General features: G+C 47.5%; 4 protein-coding genes across 4 annotated transcripts; all 4 read right to left on the minus strand.

Annotated features, from left to right (window-relative positions):
* Positions 1-1,752: 1,752 nt before the first annotated feature.
* On the minus strand, positions 1,753-4,346 carry LOC137838523 (uncharacterized). The gene is made up of 4 exons (XM_068647769.1): positions 3,556-4,346; positions 3,165-3,370; positions 2,322-3,052; positions 1,753-1,863 (listed from the first exon to the last, which is right to left on the minus strand). The coding sequence occupies exons 1-4, from the start codon at positions 4,344-4,346 to the stop codon at positions 1,753-1,755; spliced, it is 1,839 nt and encodes a 612-aa protein (XP_068503870.1).
* Positions 4,347-5,431: 1,085 nt separating this feature from the next.
* LOC137838524 (uncharacterized) lies at positions 5,432-6,172 on the minus strand. Its single transcript, XM_068647770.1, has one exon. It carries the CDS (start codon positions 6,170-6,172, stop codon positions 5,432-5,434), a length of 741 nt encoding a protein of 246 aa, XP_068503871.1.
* A 7,354-nt stretch (positions 6,173-13,526) lies between these two features.
* On the minus strand, positions 13,527-14,184 carry LOC137838525 (uncharacterized). Its single transcript, XM_068647771.1, has 2 exons — positions 14,119-14,184; positions 13,527-13,913 (listed from the first exon to the last, which is right to left on the minus strand). The coding sequence occupies exons 1-2, from the start codon at positions 14,182-14,184 to the stop codon at positions 13,527-13,529; spliced, it is 453 nt and encodes a 150-aa protein (XP_068503872.1).
* A 3,147-nt stretch (positions 14,185-17,331) lies between these two features.
* Positions 17,332-18,180, minus strand: LOC137838526 (uncharacterized). Its single transcript, XM_068647772.1, has 2 exons — positions 18,008-18,180; positions 17,332-17,887 (listed from the first exon to the last, which is right to left on the minus strand). Exons 1-2 carry the CDS (start codon positions 18,178-18,180, stop codon positions 17,332-17,334), a joined length of 729 nt encoding a protein of 242 aa, XP_068503873.1.
* Between the last annotated feature and the right edge of the window lie 1,111 nt (positions 18,181-19,291).

Raw genomic sequence — 19,291 nt, forward strand, 5'->3', positions numbered from 1 at the left:
CCCCTTCTTCTACTTCTACTAGGTGGTTTTCAAGAGCGTCGGCGTGCGCATGCCCTTCTCCAGGTTTGACAGGGAACTACTGACTGAGATTAACGCTGCTCCAGCCCAGCTGTATCCTAATAGCTGGGCTTTCTTCAATGCCTTTAACATACTCTTTGGCTTTCTGGGGTGTGCACCCTCGGTTGACATCTTTCTTCACTTCTTTGAGGTGAATAAGCAAAGGAAGAACCTCTAGGTGACCCTTAGCAACGTTCCCGACAGGGTTCTCTTAACTCCCTTCCAGAACTCCTTCACGGGGTGGAAGGGTAGATTTTTCAAAGTCTGTTGCTCTGATCTCGTGCCTTCCGCCCTGGATGGTTTTCCACTGTACTGGGTGAGGGAGACGAGAGCCCTGAAGTCCAAACCCTTCAAAAGGCTATCCTTGAACGACCAGGTTGCATGCCGGATTCTAGCTGAGGCGGGAGGCTTTGACGCTGCCGCTTTGATTAGCTTGGAGTACAACGCCGAAGCCCTGGAGAAGTGTATATGTATGAGAGATTACCTTAGAACCTCCCGCTCTTCATCTTTACTAGATCTTTGCATGTCCTGTCTTGTGGTGTCCTTACCATGTTTGTTTTCTTCGGTGCAGGTTCGAAGATAAACCGGCAACGGAGGTCACAGCTTGCCCAGGCGCTGAGGGCTGAGAACGGAGCTTCGTCCTCCTCCCATCCAGACTCCGGAGGCCACTGAAAAGTGGTATGTTTGCACTTTTCGTATGAGCATAGGGCACGCATATGTTTGTCTCATTTGTCTCATTCACCTTTATCTCGAACTCTATTTGTAATCTTAACTCTCTGGTGCCATGTTTTGATTTCTGTAACGCCGCTTCATTTTTGCACACTTTCGTCTACATTCGCTTCTTTAATCATACTGGGGACACCCTTTTCCTGGCGACGTGTACTCTTGGCGACGCATATGCTGGGCGACACCCCCTTCTTAGCGATGCATACGTTCGGCGATGCCTGTCGCCACTTCAAGTCTTTGTCTTTTATCTCTTTACCGCTTGGTCTTGCACTTCGAGTGGAAAGAAGATAAAAGGTGAGGCAAGGTTTTTCTTGAACTTCTTTTTCTTTTATTTTGGGTGACCTCGTTAAAAAACCCCCGAGAGGGAAAAAGAGTGTCCCCTACAATAAGATTGTTACATGGCTGCTTACTTACATAATTCAACTAAAATAAAACTTCAAATTGGTCGCATTCCAGCTGCGGAGAATGGGACCCCCTTCCAAAGTCTCTAGGTTGTACGAGCCATTCCCCTTAGCCTCGGTAATTCTGAAGGGTCCGGTCCACTTGGGAGAAAATTTATTTTCTAGCTCATATGGGTGAGCCTTCCTCATAACTAAGTGGCCAACCTAAAACTGTCGTGGCTTGATCTTAGAGCTATATTGTCGCTCTACTCTTCTCTTTACTGCCTCGACCTTTATTCATGCTTCTTCCCTGGCTTCGTCCAGGAGGTCCAGATTCACCCGCCTTTCTTCGTTGGATTCTTCGGCCACAAAATTCTGGTAACGTGGCGAGCTTTCGTGAATCTCCACCGGGATCATCGCATCCGACTCGTATACTAAGCTGAAAGGCGTCTCACTGGTGGAAGATTGGGGCGTGGTGTGGTATGCCCATACAATCCTTGGCACTTCCTCCGCCCACGCTCCCTTAGGTTTTTCTAGCCTTCTCTTTAGTCCTCTCAGCAAAACTCTATTCGCTGACTCTACTTGCCCATTAGTTTGGGGGTGTTCGACTGATGCGAACACTTGCTTGATGCCCACCTCTGCGCACAGGTTCCTCGACTGTTGGCTGGCGAACTGGGTTCCATTGTCGGATACCAGCCGCCTAGGCAAGCCAAAGCAGCACACAATGTTCTTCCAAACAAAGTGTTGAACCTTGTGCGCAGTAATCTGGGCCACGGGCTCCGCCTCTATCCACTTGGTGAAGTATTCAATGGCAACGATCAAATACTTCATCTGCCTTATCGCCAATGGGAATGGACCCAGGATGTTAATCCCCCATGTATGGAAAGGCCACGGGCTGTATTTGGATCTCAGCTCCTCTGGCGGCGCCTTGTGCCAATCAGCGTGTTTCTGACACTGCTTGCAGCGCTGGGCATAGCGCACGCAATCCTCCTTTACTGTTGGCCAGTAGAAACCTGCGCGTACCACCTTAGAGGCTATGGACCTTCCCCCTACGTGACTCCCACAAATGCCTTCGTGTAGCTCCGCCATTATCCTGGTGCGCTCGTCGCCGCTTACGCATGTTAGGATAGGGTGGGTGAACCCGTGTCTGAACAATACTCCATCCACTAGGGTGTATCTTGCGGCATTCCTCTTAACCTTCTTGCCCTCTTCTGGTTCCGTTGGGAGAACCCCATCCGCTAGGTACCGTCTGTACGGTGTCATCCAGGTGTCTCCTTCGGCTAAACCATATATCTGCGCATGCCTTCCTCCTTCGGGCGTGTCCGTGTATGTGCTGATATGGGGCGTCTTCACCGTATCCTGAGTCAAGGAACGATGACTCCTTGGCCTTCCTCTCGCAGTGCTAATATGGAGGACATCCACCCTGTTGTCCTCTATGAATTTTCTCAGAGCTTTGAGCGTCTCTTGAATTACTGTCTTTTGCCTGCCCCCCTTGCCTGAGCTGGCCAGCTTGGCCAGCAGGTCAGCTCTGGCATTTTGTTCTCGTGGGACATGTATTAACTTAAGAGCACTAAATGCTCCCTTCAGCAGTTGGACGTACCTTAAATACGCCGCCATTTGTGGGTCTTTCGCTTGGAACTCACCTGATACTTGTCCTGTAATCAGCTGGGAATCACTTTTCACCAAGAGGGTTTGCACGCCCATCTCCTTAGCCAGGAGCATCCCTGCAATCAGTGCTTCGTACTCAGCCTGATTGTTACTTGCTTTAAAGGCGAAACGCAGGGCCTGCTCGATCAGCACACCATTGGAGTAGCCGTCGACCGAGAGCGACCACTGCGTGCCCGCCTCCACCTCTTGTTCACCTCCGGGCGAGAGCTCTGCCACAAAATCTGCATATACCTACCCTTTGATGGATCCTCTGGGCTCATACTGGATGTCAAACTCCGACAACTCCACCGCCCAGCGCACCATCCTTCCCGCTACATCAGGTTTCTGCAATACCTTTTGTATGGGGAGGTTCGTCATCACCACTACTGTAAAACTGTGGAAGTAGTGGCGGAGCCTCCTGGCCGAAAACACCACGGCCAACGCTGCCTTTTCCAGCGACTGGTACCTCGTCTCTGGGCCTTGTAAAGCCTTGCTCACGAAATAGATGGGCTTTTGTGTTTGGTCCTGCTCCTGGACCAGTATAGAACTGATAGCCCGTTCTGTTACCGCGAAGTATAGCCGGAGGGGCACACCTGCTACTGGTTTGCAAAGGACCGGCGGCGTCGCCAAGTACTCCTTCAACTTGACGAAAGCCGCTTCGCATTCATCGGTCCATGCAAAGCGACTATTTCTTTTAAGGCACTGAAAATAGGGGTGCCCCTTCTCTCCTCCCGCAGAAACAAACCTTGATAATGCTGCCATTCGCTCTGTCAGTTGTTGCACTTCCTTTACCGACGTCGGGCTCCGCATGGCAATGATTGCTGCGCATTTGTCAGGGTTCGCCTCTATCCCCCTCTCCGTGAGCATGAAACCTAGGAGCTTACCGGCCTCCACCCCGAAGACACACTTCTCGGGGTTCAGCTTGAGGCGGTATTTTGATATAGTGACGAACAACTCCTCTAGGTCCGTCACATGCTGCGTCCTTCCCTTTGACGCCACTACCATATCATCCACGTAGGCGTACACATTCCTTCCTAACATGGGTGCTAGGACCTTGTCCATCAGCCTTTGGTAGGTGGAGCCTGCGTTTTTTAGCCCAAAGGGCATTACCTTGTAACAGTAATTGCAAGTCTCTGTCATGAACGCGGTTTTGCTCTCGTCTCTTGGGTGCATTTTGATCTGGTTGTATCCCGAGAATGCATCCAAAAAGCTAAGAACCTTGCAGACGGAGGCACTGTCCACAAGTGCGTCAATGCTGGGTAGTGGGTACGAGTCTTTCGGGCACGCTTTGTTCAAGTCCGTGAAGTCCACGCACATCCTCCACTTCCCATTCGCCTTTTTCACCAGGACGACGTTGGCCAACCACTCAGGGTATTGGATCTCCCTGATGTGACCAGCACTCAGCAGCTTTTGTGTCTCTTCCCTTACCACAAGTTGCCTCTCTTCATTAAACTTTCTCCTTCTTTGTCGCACGGGACGGACCGTGGCATCCATGCTAAGGTGATGGCATAGGAAATCAGGGTCGATGCCTGGCATATCCGAGGCGGACCATGCGAAAGCATCTAAATGCGTGAAATCACCCCTGCCACCTCGTCTTGCTCTTCTTGGCTCAACAAACGCCCCAGCTTAAACGTTTTGCCGCCAATCTTCCTCTCCACCATGTTAGCCGTCGGCTGATCCCTGCTATTTTCCTTAATGGGCGTCGCCTGGTAGTGCTTTCCGGGCGTCGACTCTTCTGCGGGCGATGTGTCGTCTAGCCCCTCCTCCATGTGTGCGTCCGCTTCGGGCATCGCCCTCACGGGCGTGGCCTCGCTAGGCGTTGGCTTCGTGGGCGTCGCCCCATTCGAGGGTTCTATCTCCATCGTCGTGTCTGCACTCGGCGGATGTTCGAACACCATGAACACGCCTCTCTTCGTTTTCAGGCTGTTCTCATAACATTTCTGCACTTCCTCCTGATCCGACTTGATGACAATCACTTTGCCACTGAGATCCGGCAGCTTCATCTTCATATGGCGCGTGGAGGCTACTGCATTCAGCGCCGGTCTGCCTAACAAGATGTTGTAGGCGGAATTGGCGTTCACGACCAAGTACCGGATGCTTTCGGTACGCGAGGACGTTCCATCTGTGAACGTTGTCCTCAATTCCAAGTAGCCTCGTACTTCCACCTGGTTGTCAGCGAACCCATATAAGCACCCTGTGTAGGGTCTCAAAAGGTCGGGAGACAACCGCAACTTGTTGAATGTCTACCAGAACATAACATCTGCAGAGCTTCCTTGGTCGACTAGAACCCTGTGCACCTTTCTGCCAGCCGTGACGACCGAAATGACCACAGGGTCATTTTCGTGCGGAACAACATCCAGTAGATCTGCCCTCCTGAACACGAGGTCTGACTCCCACGGGTCACTTGAGATTCTTTCTTCAATGGAATTGACCCCCCTCGCATATTTTTTTCGTTGGGAGGCAGTGGGTCCTCCCCCCGAGAAGCCACCAGCGATGGTGTGGACTTCGCCGAGGACAGGCATCTCGTGCGCTTGTTCTTCCACCGGTGCTGGCAGGGTCGCGGTCGCGACTGGCTCTGCGACGTAATCCTTCAGAAACCCGCTTCATACCAACTCATCTACCTAGTAACCCAGCGACAGGCAGTTGTCGATGTGGTGACCGAAAGCTTCGTGGAACTCGCACCAAGAGTCCTTGCGAGGCCCTAACACTTTATCCGTTATCGTCGGTCGCCTCAACCTTTCAGCTATATTGGGCACGGCAATCAGGTCCTTCAATTCCACCACAAAGTTGTACCTCGCTAGCCTTGCCCTTTTCCTGGCCGGGCGATCCCCTCCCGCTGGACCCCTGGGCTGGGGTTTTCTGGTCTCATAGGGGCGTCTCCCCTCTGGCTTCTTTCTTCCCGTCGTGGTCTCGTTGACCCTGATGGGTTGAGCCCACGTCTGTATTCTCGGGCGTGAGGGTACGACGCTGGTGCGCTTCTCACACACCTCTCCCTCGGAGGCGATATGCTCCACCGCCCGACGCCGTATTTCAGCGAAGGTCCTAGGGAGATTGCGAATGATGGATTCGCAAAAAGGGCCGGGACATACGCCTTTTCTGAATGCGTACATGATCATAGGCTCCTCTGAAGTACCAACTTTTACTACTTGGGCCCCGAAACAGTTGATGTATTCCTTGAAAGTCTCCCCTTGATACTGTTTTACATCAAACAGGTCGTAGGAAATCGGCGGCGGAGCCCTGTTCGCCAAGTACTGCTCTCTGAATAGCTGCAACAGCTGCTGAAAGGAGGTGATATGGCCGTTTGGAGGCTGATAAACCAATCCATCGCCATCCCCGTCAAGGTACTCATAAAGAGCTTGCATCTCGCGGCATCGGAGCCGCCCACCAGCACCATCTACGTGTGGAATGCAATGAGATGCGCCTCAGGATCCTCCATCCCAGTGAAGATCGCCTTGGGTCCCGCGAACGTGTTGGGGATCACTGCATCCAGGATCTCCTGCGAGAAAGGAGTGGAAAACTCCCTTGGTGGGGTGAGACGCTCTGTCTCATCTTGTTCACATTGCCCCTGGTTATTCCTCAAACCCCGGCGCAACTCTTCATTCACACGATGGAGCTCTTCGTTTCTCACGCACGAGTCTGCGAGATCCGCCTGCATGCGTTCTTGTTCCACCCTCGACTCCGCCATCTCATCCTACAGCCCCCGCATCATTTCCATGACCTGTTGCATGGACAATTCCTCACTCGCCGCGCGCGCGGAACCTTGTCTAGTGGTGGCCCTCATTCTTCACTGTTTCCTCAAAAACTCTGTTAGCGTTATGGTAGCTCCGATAGATCTTCGTTGCTTGTGATGAGACTGATGTTTTAAATCGGCCCCACGGTGGGCGCCAAATGTTCCGGCCGGTTGACCTGGGACCTTTTCGCGCGCGACCTTGCCCGTCAGCTAGGGACACCTTCCCTCTGGCTACCTGTGGATTCCTACAAAGAAGGACAAAGGGGCGCCCTAGCGGCCGTTTGCACTCCGACACTCAAGTCAGCTAGCAAGAAACACCAAAAACTCTGCACCTCCGTATCGGAGCACCGTGAATGGTACCCTGAAGGTGGCAAACGAAACTGTGTATATTGTGTATATCTTCTCGTTCTGGCAAACAATCTTTCCCTAGTCCCTTGTGCGTAACCTCAAGGCTCGAGCAAGCAACTAAAGTGTCTCCGGAAAATTTGCCAAAAGTTCGAACCCCGTTTCCAACATTCCAGGTTCTATTTAAACTACTCCAGCATTTAAAGCGTCTTAAAGCGCATTTAAGGTTATGAAACGTTCAGCGCCTTTAAGACGTTTAAACCGCTTGGAGCATTTAAAGTACCTTAAACGCTCGAAACGTAAACTTTAACTTAAATAGCTTTAATTACCTTTTACCTGACAAATTGATGTTTCCGTTCTGACTTGGCTGCTATCACACGTGGAGGGCCTCACAGTGCTGGGACCCAACTTAGGGGTACTTTCGTCACGTGAGTCCTCCCTCCTTGGAGTGCATCCGGCACAAGTGGTGACTTTTTGGGTGCCAGCTTATGCCCCCAAACCTCTAGTCACTCGCTTCGAGAGCGTATCTACCTTCCTCTCGTACCCTGCATGATGGAGATCAAGATCAAGAGAACATAGAGGCCAATGAACAAGATCAAGAAGAGGTGGAGGCACAAATAGAAGACGCCCATGGAGGTCAATGTCCACCTCAAAGGCTTACAAGAAGCATGTTTAAAGCTTTAGGAGCTAGAGGACATTTATTTTCTCTTTTTGTAATTTCTTTAGTTGAAGGTGCTTAGAGGGAAACTTTAGAAACCTCTATTGTTATAGCATCTTTTAATCTTTAGTTAGGAGTCTTAGGGGGGGTGTGTTAGTAGATAGGTGTAGGAGTAGAATAGGAGGTGCCAAAGTGAAGGAAGAAGTCACACCTTCCTCATGCTTTGTTTTAGGCGCCAATTCTAGAAGCTTTTTGGGAGGGAGTTTTTGAATCTGTGTAGCTTACATTTCAGCACCTTAGGCTTTGTAAAATTCAGATTTGAATTTATCTAAAGAAACTATACTCAAAATTGGAGTGAGCATTGGAGAGCTTTTGAGCCTTCTTCTCTAGTCTTATCTTGAAGGATCCATGGTGTCCTCAAGTGGCGGCAACACTCTCATCTAGGAGCATCCACACTTCTAGTGGCGAGATCATCCATCATTCATCCATCTTCATGAGCAATTCTTCTCTCCTTCCTTTCTTCTTTGTTAATTCCTTGTTCTAAGCTTGTTGTCTTGTTGTTTTGGTTCGGCTGTTCTTGTTTTCCAGCACCTATTTTCTGTTCTTTGCCTTTTAATTTCACTTTGTTCGGTTCAGTTTGCTTATCATCCTTTTCTGTTCGGTTTTTTTTAATTTTACCTCTCTTTGTTGATTCAATTTGACAATATGTGGAACATCCAAATGAGTTTGGGATTTGGTACTAGTTTTTGGTGAGTTCTTGTCTTAGAACAATGATCCAACTCTAAGAAAAGTGCCTCTATAATGTCCAGCTCAAGGTGATTCCTAAGAATGTCAAGAATCATTCTCTATATGGCTAGTGGAATCACATCACTGCACCTGGCTGCCCCTGGGCGTGACCCTCTCATGAGTCGTATCTATCCCAAGGGCCTCTCTGGGGCGTCATGGGCACTTCACGAGTCAAATTGCTCTCTACTGGCGCTAGTACTATGGCCTTGAAGCCACCTTTCTCTTCCCTTTATTGCTACCCCGGGTTATCGGGGTTTGAGGCCTTCCCATAGTATCGCTCCCTCCATGGTCTTTCCTACCCATGGGTATCGAGGAGCAACACTGTGGATGCCTTGCTCTGGTGACATTTCACCTTGGCGACGCCCTACCTTGGCGACGCCCGCTCTAGGCGACGTCTTATCTTGGCGACGCTTCCTCTTGGCGACGCCTTACCTCTTGGCGACGCCTTGCCTTGGCGATGCCTGTCCTTGGCGTCACCTCACCTAGGCGGCGCCTTATGTTGACTTTGACCTCGACGCTGACTTTGACTTTGACTTTGACTTTGACTTTGTCAACGCCCGGGTACGGGACGGTACAGTAACCTTGTGACCATGGAAATCAAAAGAAAGTTTGTCGGTAAAGCCATCATGTAAAACTTTTTTATCAAATTGCCAAGGCCTTCCCAAAAGAACATGAGTAGCTTCCATGGGCACAACATCACATAATACCCCATCTTTGTATTTTCCAATAGAGAAATGGATGAGGAATTGTTTATTCACAACAATTTCTCCTACTTCACTAAGCCATTGCAATTTGTAGGGCTTTGTATGAGAGATAGTAGGCAATCCAAGCTTATCTACTACTCTTGTACTAGCCACATTAGCACAACTACCCCCATCCACTATCAAAGAGCAAATGTTGTTTTGAATAAGACATCTTGTATGGAAAATATTTTCCCTTTGACTTTCATCAAAAGGTTGTGAAACTTGGCCAAGATGTTTTCTCACAACTAACAAATCCCCTTCAAGTGGACACTCACTCTCATCCCCACTAGATGCACTAGAATGCAAAGAATGTTTAGGAGAATCCGAATCATGCTCACTCACTACAATGCCATCATGCATGTACATACTTCCTTTAGAAGGGCAATTAGCAGCTATGTGACCATAACCCATACATTTAAAACATTTGGTATTAGACATTCTAGTGGGTGATTTAGGCCTAGAAGTAGATGGCTTAGGTTCCTTGGGTTTGAAAGAAGAATCTTTGGAAGGAAATTTAGAAAAAGACTTTTTGTTCCTCCAAGACTTGTTGTAGTAACCATCATTGGGAGTATTTTTGAAAGAATTTTTCTTAGCAAGTTGGGCTTCCACCTTCATTGCAAGATGAACTAAAGAACCCAGTAGTGAATACTCTTGTAACTCAACAATATCTTGAATATCCTTCCTTAGACCACTCACAAACCTAGCAATCATAGCTTCCTCACTTTCCTTTAATTCAATTTTAAGCACAAGCGTTTCTAGCTCTTTATAATATTCATCCACATTTAGCGTGCCTTGTTGAAACCGTTGGAGTCTCAACATGAGGTCTTTCCTAAAATGTGGGGGCACAAACCTAGCGCGCATTTGATCCTTTAAAGAGTTCCAAGAGTCCACGGGAGGACCCTTGTGATAGATAATGTCCTTTACAACACCATGCCACCATTTCATGGCATAATCACTAAACTCTAAGGTGGCTAGCTTAAGCTTGTGTTCATCTTGGATCTCATGGATCTCAAATATTTGTTCACACTTAGCCTCCCAATCTAAATACACATTAGGATCACTAGAGCCATTAAAACAAGGAAGCTTGACCAAAGGTAGTCTAGCCTTTGCATCTTGGTAGAAGCCATTGCCATGGTGATGTCTCTCCCCTTGGTTGTGATGTTTATGTCCATGAAATTGGGGTGGAGTTCTCCTTCTCCTATGGTCCTCTTCACGGCCAAAATCATTTGAAGAACCTCTTGAAGAAGGTCTATGAGAATGATGCCCATCATGGATAGAAGGAAATGGTCTAGCTTGTTGCACCTCCATCTTTTGCAATTTCTCTTCCAAACGCCTAATGGTGCGTTGAGCTTCATGCAATTCACCAAGGACCGAAGCTTTGGAAGGAGAATGCTGCTTGTAGGATGCATCACTTGAAAATCCAGCCATTTGCAAATAAAAAAACAGAAAACACACAAAAACAGCATACAAGTTAAGAAACAAAATTTGGCAACCACAACAACAGTGAATTTGGCAACCAAATTGCCGAAGTGTATTTGGCCAGAAAAAGAGGTCACTCTCAAAGAAACAATGTCCTTGCACCAATTTGATCTTGAGGTCTTGGAATCCTCAAATGAAATATGTCAAAGCAAGGCACACCAATCTCAAAGCCAACCACAACAAAACCAATGAAGCAATAAAGACAAACAAGAAAAAGTATAAGCAATGAAGGGCTAGAACAAAAGGAATACTAGATGTTTGACAAACTCAAAGATTAATGAACAAAAGATAAGCAAGAAAATTAATGAACTCAATGAGAAAGTAGGCACACAAAAGAATACTTAAAGAAAAGCACTAGAGTAGATGAAGAAAACAAAAAAATTAGCTACTGGAAAATATTTTTATGGAAACTGTGCTTGATGTTCACTGATTTAACTGGAACGATATAAAGCGAACTGGATTATGAAATTTTAACCACACAAACTTCAAGATCTTAGCTCAAAAATGGCACTGGAATCACTTAAAAACAGTAAGCCAATTAATTGAGATAAATTTTTCAAAAGTGCTGCCAGATTACCGTATTTTTCGGCAGAATTGTATACTTTTTGTATTTTATTTATCATTTTTTGTGTACTTTGAATTTTTTAGTACTTCTTTTTTCTACTCTTTTCTAACACTTTGAAGATCACCAATCCAGAATTTCAGAATTTTCCAGTGAGTAAATCAATTGCAATAAGGAAAAACAGTAAGCACGTTTTCAGAAAACAGAGGAATCCTAATAGGAATGAAAAACAGTAAGCACGTTTTCAGAAAACAGAGGAATCCTAATAGGAATGAAAAACATAATTATGAACTAGCAAAGACATAATGGAAAATGATGTATGGGAACTTGTATAGGTCTAGAATACAAGCATGAACTCAAACTAAAACAGAAAATGCACAAAGGATCAAGTATCAAACTCAGAAAATTATATGACACCAAAGCAAGAAACAACAAAATCAATAAAAGTACTACAAGAAGTGATGACAATTATGGAAAAACAAGACTAAGACAAAACTTGTATGGATTCAAAAAGGAAAATACACAAACATATGATAGGCAAAAGAAATAAAACAGCAAGAAACTCAAATAAGCCTAAAAAACATAACCGTAAATTGCAAGAAATTAAAGAGCTCTTGAAATTAAAGTGCTACACAACTCAAAAATTAAACAAGAACACACCTAAACTCTTGATACCACATGATGTGATTCCACTAGCACACTTTGAATGATTCTTGACATTCTTAGGAATCATCTTGAGTTGGATATGAGATAGGCACTTTAAGATAGAAATGGATCAATATTCTATAATCAAGAACTCACCAAAACTAGTACCAAAACCCAAACTCATATGGAAGTTCCACATATTGTCAAATTGAACCGGTTGAATTGGAAGAAAATGCAAAGGCACCGATTAAACAACACAAAAACAGAAATGCACCGAACAAAAGACTAGAAATGAAGAAGAAAAGATGAAGAACAGGCAATAGACAAATGAACCGAAGCAAAGCTCATAAAAATTGAAAATGCCGAACAGAAATTCAAGAGAAGCAAGCTAAGACATGAACAATTAAAAGAGAAGGAAGGAAGGAAGGAGAAGAGAAAGCTCATGAAGATGGAGGAATGGTTGGATGATCACGCCACTTAGAGGATGGTGACTCCAAGATGAGTGTGCAAGCCGCCACTTGAGGTAACCATGGAAACTCTCAAGATAAGACTAGTGAAGAAGGCACAAAGCTCTCCAATGCTCTCTCAAAAATTGAGTATAGTTTCTCTAATCAAAATTCTGATCTGAAATGTGCAAGGGCGGCACCTTAATTTATAGCCTAGAGGTGCTGAAATGCAAAGCTAAATGAATTCAAAATTCCCCCCAAATACAAATGAAAGTGGCGCCAACTATGGTCATGAAGAAGGTGTGACCTTCTCTCTCACTTTGGCACCTCCCTATTTACTCCTACACCTATCTACTAACACACACACCCCCCCCCCTAAGACTCCTAACTAAGGACCTAAAGATGCTTTAACAAAAGAGGTTTCTAATGTTTCCCTCTAAGCACCTTCAAACAAAGAAATTACAAAAAAAGAAAATAAACGTCCATTAGCTCTTAAAGCTCTGAACATGCTTCTTGTAAGCCTTTGAGGTGGGCTTTGACCTCCATGGGTGTCCTCCATTTGAGCCTCAACCTCTTCTTGCTCTTGATGATTGGCCTCCATGTCCACTTGAGCTTGATCTCCATCAGGGAAGGTCATTAAGAACCATACCATTCCATGTCTTGGTGTTTCTAACCCAAGGGAGAGGCTAACTTTACTGACCTCATCCTTGCCGCATAGAGGCAAGGGAGGATTTTAATTGGGAACCTTACTATCTCGACCTTGGCGTTCCCACACAAGAGGGAGGCTCGCTAAGAACCATACTATTCCCAATCTTAGTGTTTCTAACCCAAGGGAGAGGTTCATTAACTGACCTCGTCCTCACCGTCTAGAGGCAAGGGAGGATTTTAACTGGGAACCTTACTATCTCGACATTGGCGTTCCCATGCAAGAGGGAGGCTCACTAAGAACCATACTATTCCAATCTTGGTGTTTCTAACCCAAGGGAGAGGTTCACTTACTTCACTGTACAACAAATTTACAAAAAAATTGCAAAGATATATCTTTTTAACTGAAACTTTATTAGGTGACCTCGTTAAAAAACCTTGAGAAGGGAAAAAGAGTGTCCCCTAAACTATGTACAATGAAATAATTAACTGAAATAAAACTTTAAATTTGCTTCGTTCCAAGTTCGAGGAATCGTCCTACCTTCTAGGGTCTCGATCTTGTACGCTCCGTTCCCAAGCGCCTCTATCACACGGAATGGACCAGTGCACTTGGGAGATAACTTGTTCTCTAGCTGGTAGGGGTGGGCTTTTCGCATCACCAAGTCGGCGACCTGAAACTACCGAGGTCTCAACTTGGAGTTGTACTTGTACTCCACCTTTCTCTTCAAGGCTTCAGCCTTGATGCGAGCCTCCTCCCTGACTTCATCCAGTAGGTCCAGGTTCACCTTTCTTTCTTCATTGGATTCTTCAGCCATGAAGTTCTGAAAACGTGGTAAGCTCTCCTGGATTTCTACAGGAATCATCGCATCCAAACCATACACCAAGCTAAAGGGTAACTCTTTGGTAGTGGACAGGGGAGTGTAGTAAGCCCACACAATTCTAGGAACCTGTTCTGTCCAAGTCCCATTGGCTTTCTCCAGCCTTCTCTTCAGACCTCTAAGTAGAACTCGATTAGCAGACTCGACCTGCCCGTTTGTCTGGGGGTGTTGGACTGACGCAAACACCTGCTTTATTCCAAGCTTTGTGCATAGCTTGCCCAACTGTTGGCTTGCAAACTGGGTGCCATTATCGGACACCAACCGTTTCGGGACTCCAAAGTTGCATACTATGTTCTTCCACACAAAGTGCTAGACCTTGTGGGCGGTGATCTACGCTATTAGCTCAGCCTCTATCCACTTTGTAAAGTACTCAATGGCAACCACGGGGTACTTCATCTGTCGCACCGCTAAAGGGAATGGCCCCAGAATGTCGATCCCCCAAGTATGAAATGGCCATGGGCTATGAATCGATCTCAATTCCTCTAGGGGCACCTTGTGCCAGTCAGCATGTTGCTGGAATTGTTTGCACCACTGTGCATACCTCGTGCAATCTTCCCTCATGGTTGGCCAGTAGTATCCAGTGCGAATGGCCTTCTATGAGAGAGCTCGACCACCGATGTGACTCTCGTATATCCCCTCGTGAAGTTCTGCAACAATACGCGTGCACTGCTCACCCCTTAGACATATCAGGGTCAGGGTAGGGTGAGTATACCCGTGTCTGAACAAATCCCCGTCGATCAGGGTGTATTTGCTCAAATTTTTCTTGACTACTCTGTCCTCTATGGGTTCCAACGTGAGTATCCCATCAGCCAAGTAGCGTGGGTAGGGTGTTATCCAGGTTTTGCCTCCTTCAACTAGGCAAACGTGCATTGATTCTTCCCTGGATAACGCGTATGTGCTTATTCTGGGCGTTTTTAGCGTTTCTTGAGTCAACAAACGATGACTTCTCTTAACGCCTTCTGAAGTGCTTATCTGTTGGACTTCTGTTGTGATACCTGTGGTGGTTCGAGGTGTCCTCAGGGTCTCTTGTATGACTGTCCTCTGTTTGCCCCCCTTGCCTGAACTGGCGAGCTTTGCTAGCAAGTCAGCTCGGGCATTCTGTTCCCTGGGGACATCTACTAATTTGAACACCGCAAAAGTCTCCTTGAGAATCTGGACATGCTGGAGGTATGTGGCCATCTGTGGGTCCTTGGCCTGGTATTCTCCTGTAACCTGCCCCGTTACTATCAGGGTCTCATACTCCGCCTGGTTGTTACTAGCCTTGAAAGCAAATCGTAGGGCCTGCTCAATCAACAACCCATTTGGCCCTTCCAAGATGACACCAGCCCCAGTACCTTGTTGGTTAGAGGACCCGTCTACGGAGAGGACCCACCTGAAACCTGCTTCCTCTTGGTGTGTGGCTGCCGAGGAGAGCTCTGCTACGAAATCAACATAAACCTGGCCTTTGATAGGTCCATTGGGTTCGTATTGCACGTCGAACTCTGATAGCTCAACCGCCCAACGTACCATCCGTCCTTCGACGTCGGGTTTTTGTAAGACCTTGCGAATGGGCAGGTCTGTCATCATGATTACAGTGAAGCTCTAGAAGTAGTGGCGAAGTCTTCACACCGAAAATACTACTGCCAAAGTTGCCTTCTCTATGGCCTGGTATCTCACCTCAGGCCCTTGCAAAACCTTACTCACGAAATATATCGGCTTCTGCACCTGATCTTGCTCCTCAATGAGGACCGAACTAATTGTTCGATCCGTAACTACGAAGTACAAGCGAAGTGGGGTGCCTAGTTGTGGATTGCACAGTACTGGTGGGTTGGCCAAGTATTCCTTCAACTTGAGGAATGACTCCTCACACTCTATTTCTCTTTAGACACTGGAAATAGGGATGCCCCTTATCTCCTCCTACTGACACGAATCTAGAAAAAACGACCATATGCCCTGTCAACTATTGCACCTCCTTCACCGAGATCGGGCTCCGCATGGCTATGATTGCAGCGCATTTCTCAGGGTTCGCCTCTATCCCACGCTCAGTGAGTAGGAACCCTAAGAACTTGTCTGCATCTACCCCAAACACACACTTTTCAAGGTTCGGCTTTAATCTGTACTTAGTTATTGCGGTAAATAGCCCCTGCAAATCAGCAACGTGTTGATCCTTCACTTGAGAGGTGACCACCATGTCGTCAACATACGCTTGGACATTTCACCTATCATGGGCGCGAGTACTCTATCCATCAACCTCTGGTAGGTTGCCCCTGCGTTCTTGAGCCCAAAAGGCATCACTTTGTAACAGTAACAGGAGAGCTCTGTCATGAGCGTTGTCTTGCATTCGTCCCTGAGATGCATCCAAGAAGTTAAGAAGTCTACATCCTGAGGCACTATCTACCAGGGTGTCAATGTTGGGCAGCGGGTAGGATTCCTTTCGGGCAGGCTTTGTTGAGATCCTTGAAGTCCATACACATCCTCCACTTCCCGCTGGCCTTCTTGACCAACACTACATTTGCCATCCACTCTGGGTATTGAATCTCCCTGATTTGACCAGCGCTGAGCAACTTCTAGGTCAGACGTGACGCCTATCATCATTGAACTTTCTCCTTCTTTGGCGGATAGGTCAGACCTGTGGATTCTTGGTGAGGTGATGACACAAGAAATCGGGGTCAATGCCAGGCATGTCTGAGGAAGACCATGCGAAGGCATCCAGGTGTCGTTCTATGACCTCGGCAATTTGGTCTTGTGCTTCTTGGCCTAAGGACTTGCCAAGATTGAACTTCTTGCCCTCGATCTCCCTCTCTAGCACGTCTTCTGCAAGCTTGGATCGTCTCTCCCGGGCAATCTTGACACAGGTTACCCCTTCTTCCCTTGGAGGTTGGGTGGTGACTGCGCACACTCCTGTCGTTGTCTTGAGGTTGTTCTCGTAGCACCTTTTGGCCTCCTTTTGATCATACTTCACGGTGATCACTGCTCCTTCAAGGGAAGGCAACTTCATCTTCATATGCCTCGAAGAGGCTACTGCTCCAATCCTGTTCAAAGCGGGCCTCCCCAAAAGTATGTTATAGCCTAAGGGAGCATTAGCAACAAGGTACCTGATGTTGGCAGTGCGATAAGTCATGCCGTCGGTGAAGGTTGTCCTCAACTCTATGTCTCCCCGCACTTCTACCTTGTCTCCCGCGAAATCATACAGACAGCCATCATAAGGCCTCAACTGGTCCGAAGACAGCTGCAGTTTGTTGAAGGTCGACCGGAACATCACGTCGGTCGAGCTTCCCTGGTCAATGAGGACGCGGTGTACCTTGCTGCCCACTATTACTGCTAAGATCACCACTGGATTATTGTCATGTGGGACCATATCCTGCAACAAGGTCTTGGTGAAGACGAGGTCGGGCTCAGATGTCTGGTCCGACTTCTCTGCTTCTACCGTCATCACTCCCCTAGCGTATTTCTTGCGCTGGGAGGCGGTGCACCCTCCTCCTGAGAATCCTTTAAAGATGATGTTGATCTCTCCGTGGATGGGCACCTCATGCCCCTGATCTCCCGCTGGGGCTGCTGACGTTGAGGCCCCCAGTGGTTCTTGTAGGTATTCCTTCAAGTGATCATTCCTTACCAATTCATCTAGCTAGAATCCTAATGCCAAACAATTTCGAAGGTTGTGGCCAAAGGCTTGGTGGAACTCGCACCAAGTGTCTTTGTTGGGCCCCAGCCTCTTGTCAGTCTTCGGTGGAGAATTCAACCTGTCTGCCATGTTAGGGATGGCAATAAGCTCTTTAAGGTTCATCCGAAAGTTGTGCCTGGTGGGGGCGTTTTCCCTCGTACGTGCCCTTGTTTGAGGCTTCCTTGCTTCATATGGCGGTTTCTTTCCCGGGGCTTTCTTCTTTGTCGTGGCCTCATGCACCCTCATGGGCTGAGGTCGACCAGTTCCTCGTGGTCTAATGGGCGCAACACTTCCCCGCTTCTCTATTACCGCCTCTTCCGCACCGATGTGGCCCATCGCTCGACGTCTAATCTTGCAAATCGTCCTGGGGCGGCACCTTATCAGTGAATTACTGAAGGGTCCTGCCAGTACTCCTTTCCTGAAGGCATGCACCATCATGTCTTCGTCCTTGGTGTGCAGCTTCACCACAAGTGCCCCAAATCTGTTTAAGAAATCTTTCAAGGGCTTTCCCTGGTACTGCCTTACGTCAAAAAGATCTTAAGAGACCGGAGGGAGAGCCTGGTTGACGATGTACTATTCTCTGAACAATGTTGAGAATTGGTCGAATGAGGTAATGTGTCCATCAGGAAGACTGACAAACCAATCCAACGTTGTGCCTGAAAACGTAATCATGAACAGTTTGCAGTGCATGGCATTGGTGCCTCCTGAAAGCATCATCTGGGTATGGAAAGCTGTCATATGGGCTTTTGGGTCCTCTACACCTGTGAAGGTGACCTTTGGGCCCATGAAGCTGGCTGGTATCACAGTGTCCATGATCGCCTGAGAAAATGGCATGGGGCGAGCCCTAACTAGTGTAGGCGGAGCTCGCTCAGCGGTCGCACGTTCCCCCACGTGCTGCAAATTCATGCGCAGTTCCTCATTGGTCTTGCGCAACTCTTCATTGTTTGCCTGCGACACGGCCAAATCGACCTGGAATCGGTCTTGATCGACTTTGGGTGCCACCACTGCCTATTGAAGGGAACGTATGGTCTCCATGAGCTGTTGTATGGTAACGTTGTCCCCTCTTTCTGGTGCAGCTGATCCTTGCCTCGTGTTCCTCATGCTGTTGGGTGGCTCTCAACACGACTGTGAATGGGACCTAGTTTTATCGGGCCCCACGGTGGGCGCCAAATGTTCTCGCCGGTTGACTCATCTGCCGTTGACTTCAGAGGCAGATGGTGGCTTCTCCTATCTCCTGGTGGTTTCAGCTCTCACCTTGGGTAGCTGAGAGTGGCTTCGTTGAAACAGAGGGGAGTCTACTTGTTGATTGCACTCCGACGATCAAATCAGTACTGGGCTAATAAATAGTAAGTATGTAAAAGCGGTTTCAGTCTTCAAAACGGCGTACCTATCTAGGGTTCTTACCTCCCTTTATATAAGTTGTATCTTGGTCAACTCCCTATCCCACGAGGATTTTTCCTTTAGTGGAGTTAGGGTTAGTGGTGAGGCATCCTGTGACCCTTTGCACAAGCTTAGCATAGCCGCGGCACAAGACTTGCCTCTTCTGGAGTGCAAAATCTTTAACAGTATGGCCATCAGGGTACCAACTCATGTATCAGCGCTGCAGGGCCATCTGTTCTATGGGTGCCCTAAGTATTCACGTGCCATGCATGCAATGTACCCTTGGAAACCTAACCTTAACGGGCATTAGCGCCTCCAAGGGTTATTTACTTGTGCTAGACCTAAAAGTACTATACACACCACATGCATGAATCCTCTCGTGACTTAGGTCCCTCTGTGGTATGAATAATAACTCTTTATTATTTCTGGGGCCCACCTACGTGGCCCATTAATGTGACTGGACTGCTAAGGTTCGATGTCACGTCTGATGCCGATCTCTTCAGTCGATCTCCGAGGTCTGGCCAGTACAAAAACCGTGGTGATG

This window comes from Phaseolus vulgaris, chromosome 4 (genome assembly GCF_000499845.2).
Source record: "Phaseolus vulgaris cultivar G19833 chromosome 4, P. vulgaris v2.0, whole genome shotgun sequence".
Classification (NCBI taxonomy): domain Eukaryota; kingdom Viridiplantae; phylum Streptophyta; class Magnoliopsida; order Fabales; family Fabaceae; genus Phaseolus; species Phaseolus vulgaris.

What these genes read in the sequence shown, in the direction of transcription:
- LOC137838523 (XM_068647769.1), bottom strand. Translation starts at nt 4,346, where the DNA reads ATGCCAGGCATCGACCCTGATTTCCTATGCCATCACCTTAGCATGGAT. An exon ending in CGAATGGCAGCATTATCAAG is followed by an intron (nt 3,371 to 3,555) that starts GTTTGTTTCTGC and finishes TCGCGGTAACAG; the next exon opens with AACGGGCTATCAGTTCTATA. An exon ending in CGAACCTCCCCATACAAAAG is followed by an intron (nt 3,053 to 3,164) that starts GTATTGCAGAAA and finishes AGGTATATGCAG; the next exon opens with ATTTTGTGGCAGAGCTCTCG.
- LOC137838524 (XM_068647770.1), bottom strand. Translation starts at nt 6,172, where the DNA reads ATGCAAGCTCTTTATGAGTACCTTGACGGGGATGGCGATGGATTGGTT.
- LOC137838525 (XM_068647771.1), bottom strand. Translation starts at nt 14,184, where the DNA reads ATGGCCATTTCATACTTGGGGGATCGACATTCTGGGGCCATTCCCTTT. An exon ending in TTAGCGGTGCGACAGATGAA is followed by an intron (nt 13,914 to 14,118) that starts GTACCCCGTGGT and finishes GGAATAAAGCAG; the next exon opens with GTGTTTGCGTCAGTCCAACA.
- LOC137838526 (XM_068647772.1), bottom strand. Translation starts at nt 18,180, where the DNA reads ATGGACACTGTGATACCAGCCAGCTTCATGGGCCCAAAGGTCACCTTC. An exon ending in TCAGGCACAACGTTGGATTG is followed by an intron (nt 17,888 to 18,007) that starts GTTTGTCAGTCT and finishes TTTTGACGTAAG; the next exon opens with GCAGTACCAGGGAAAGCCCT.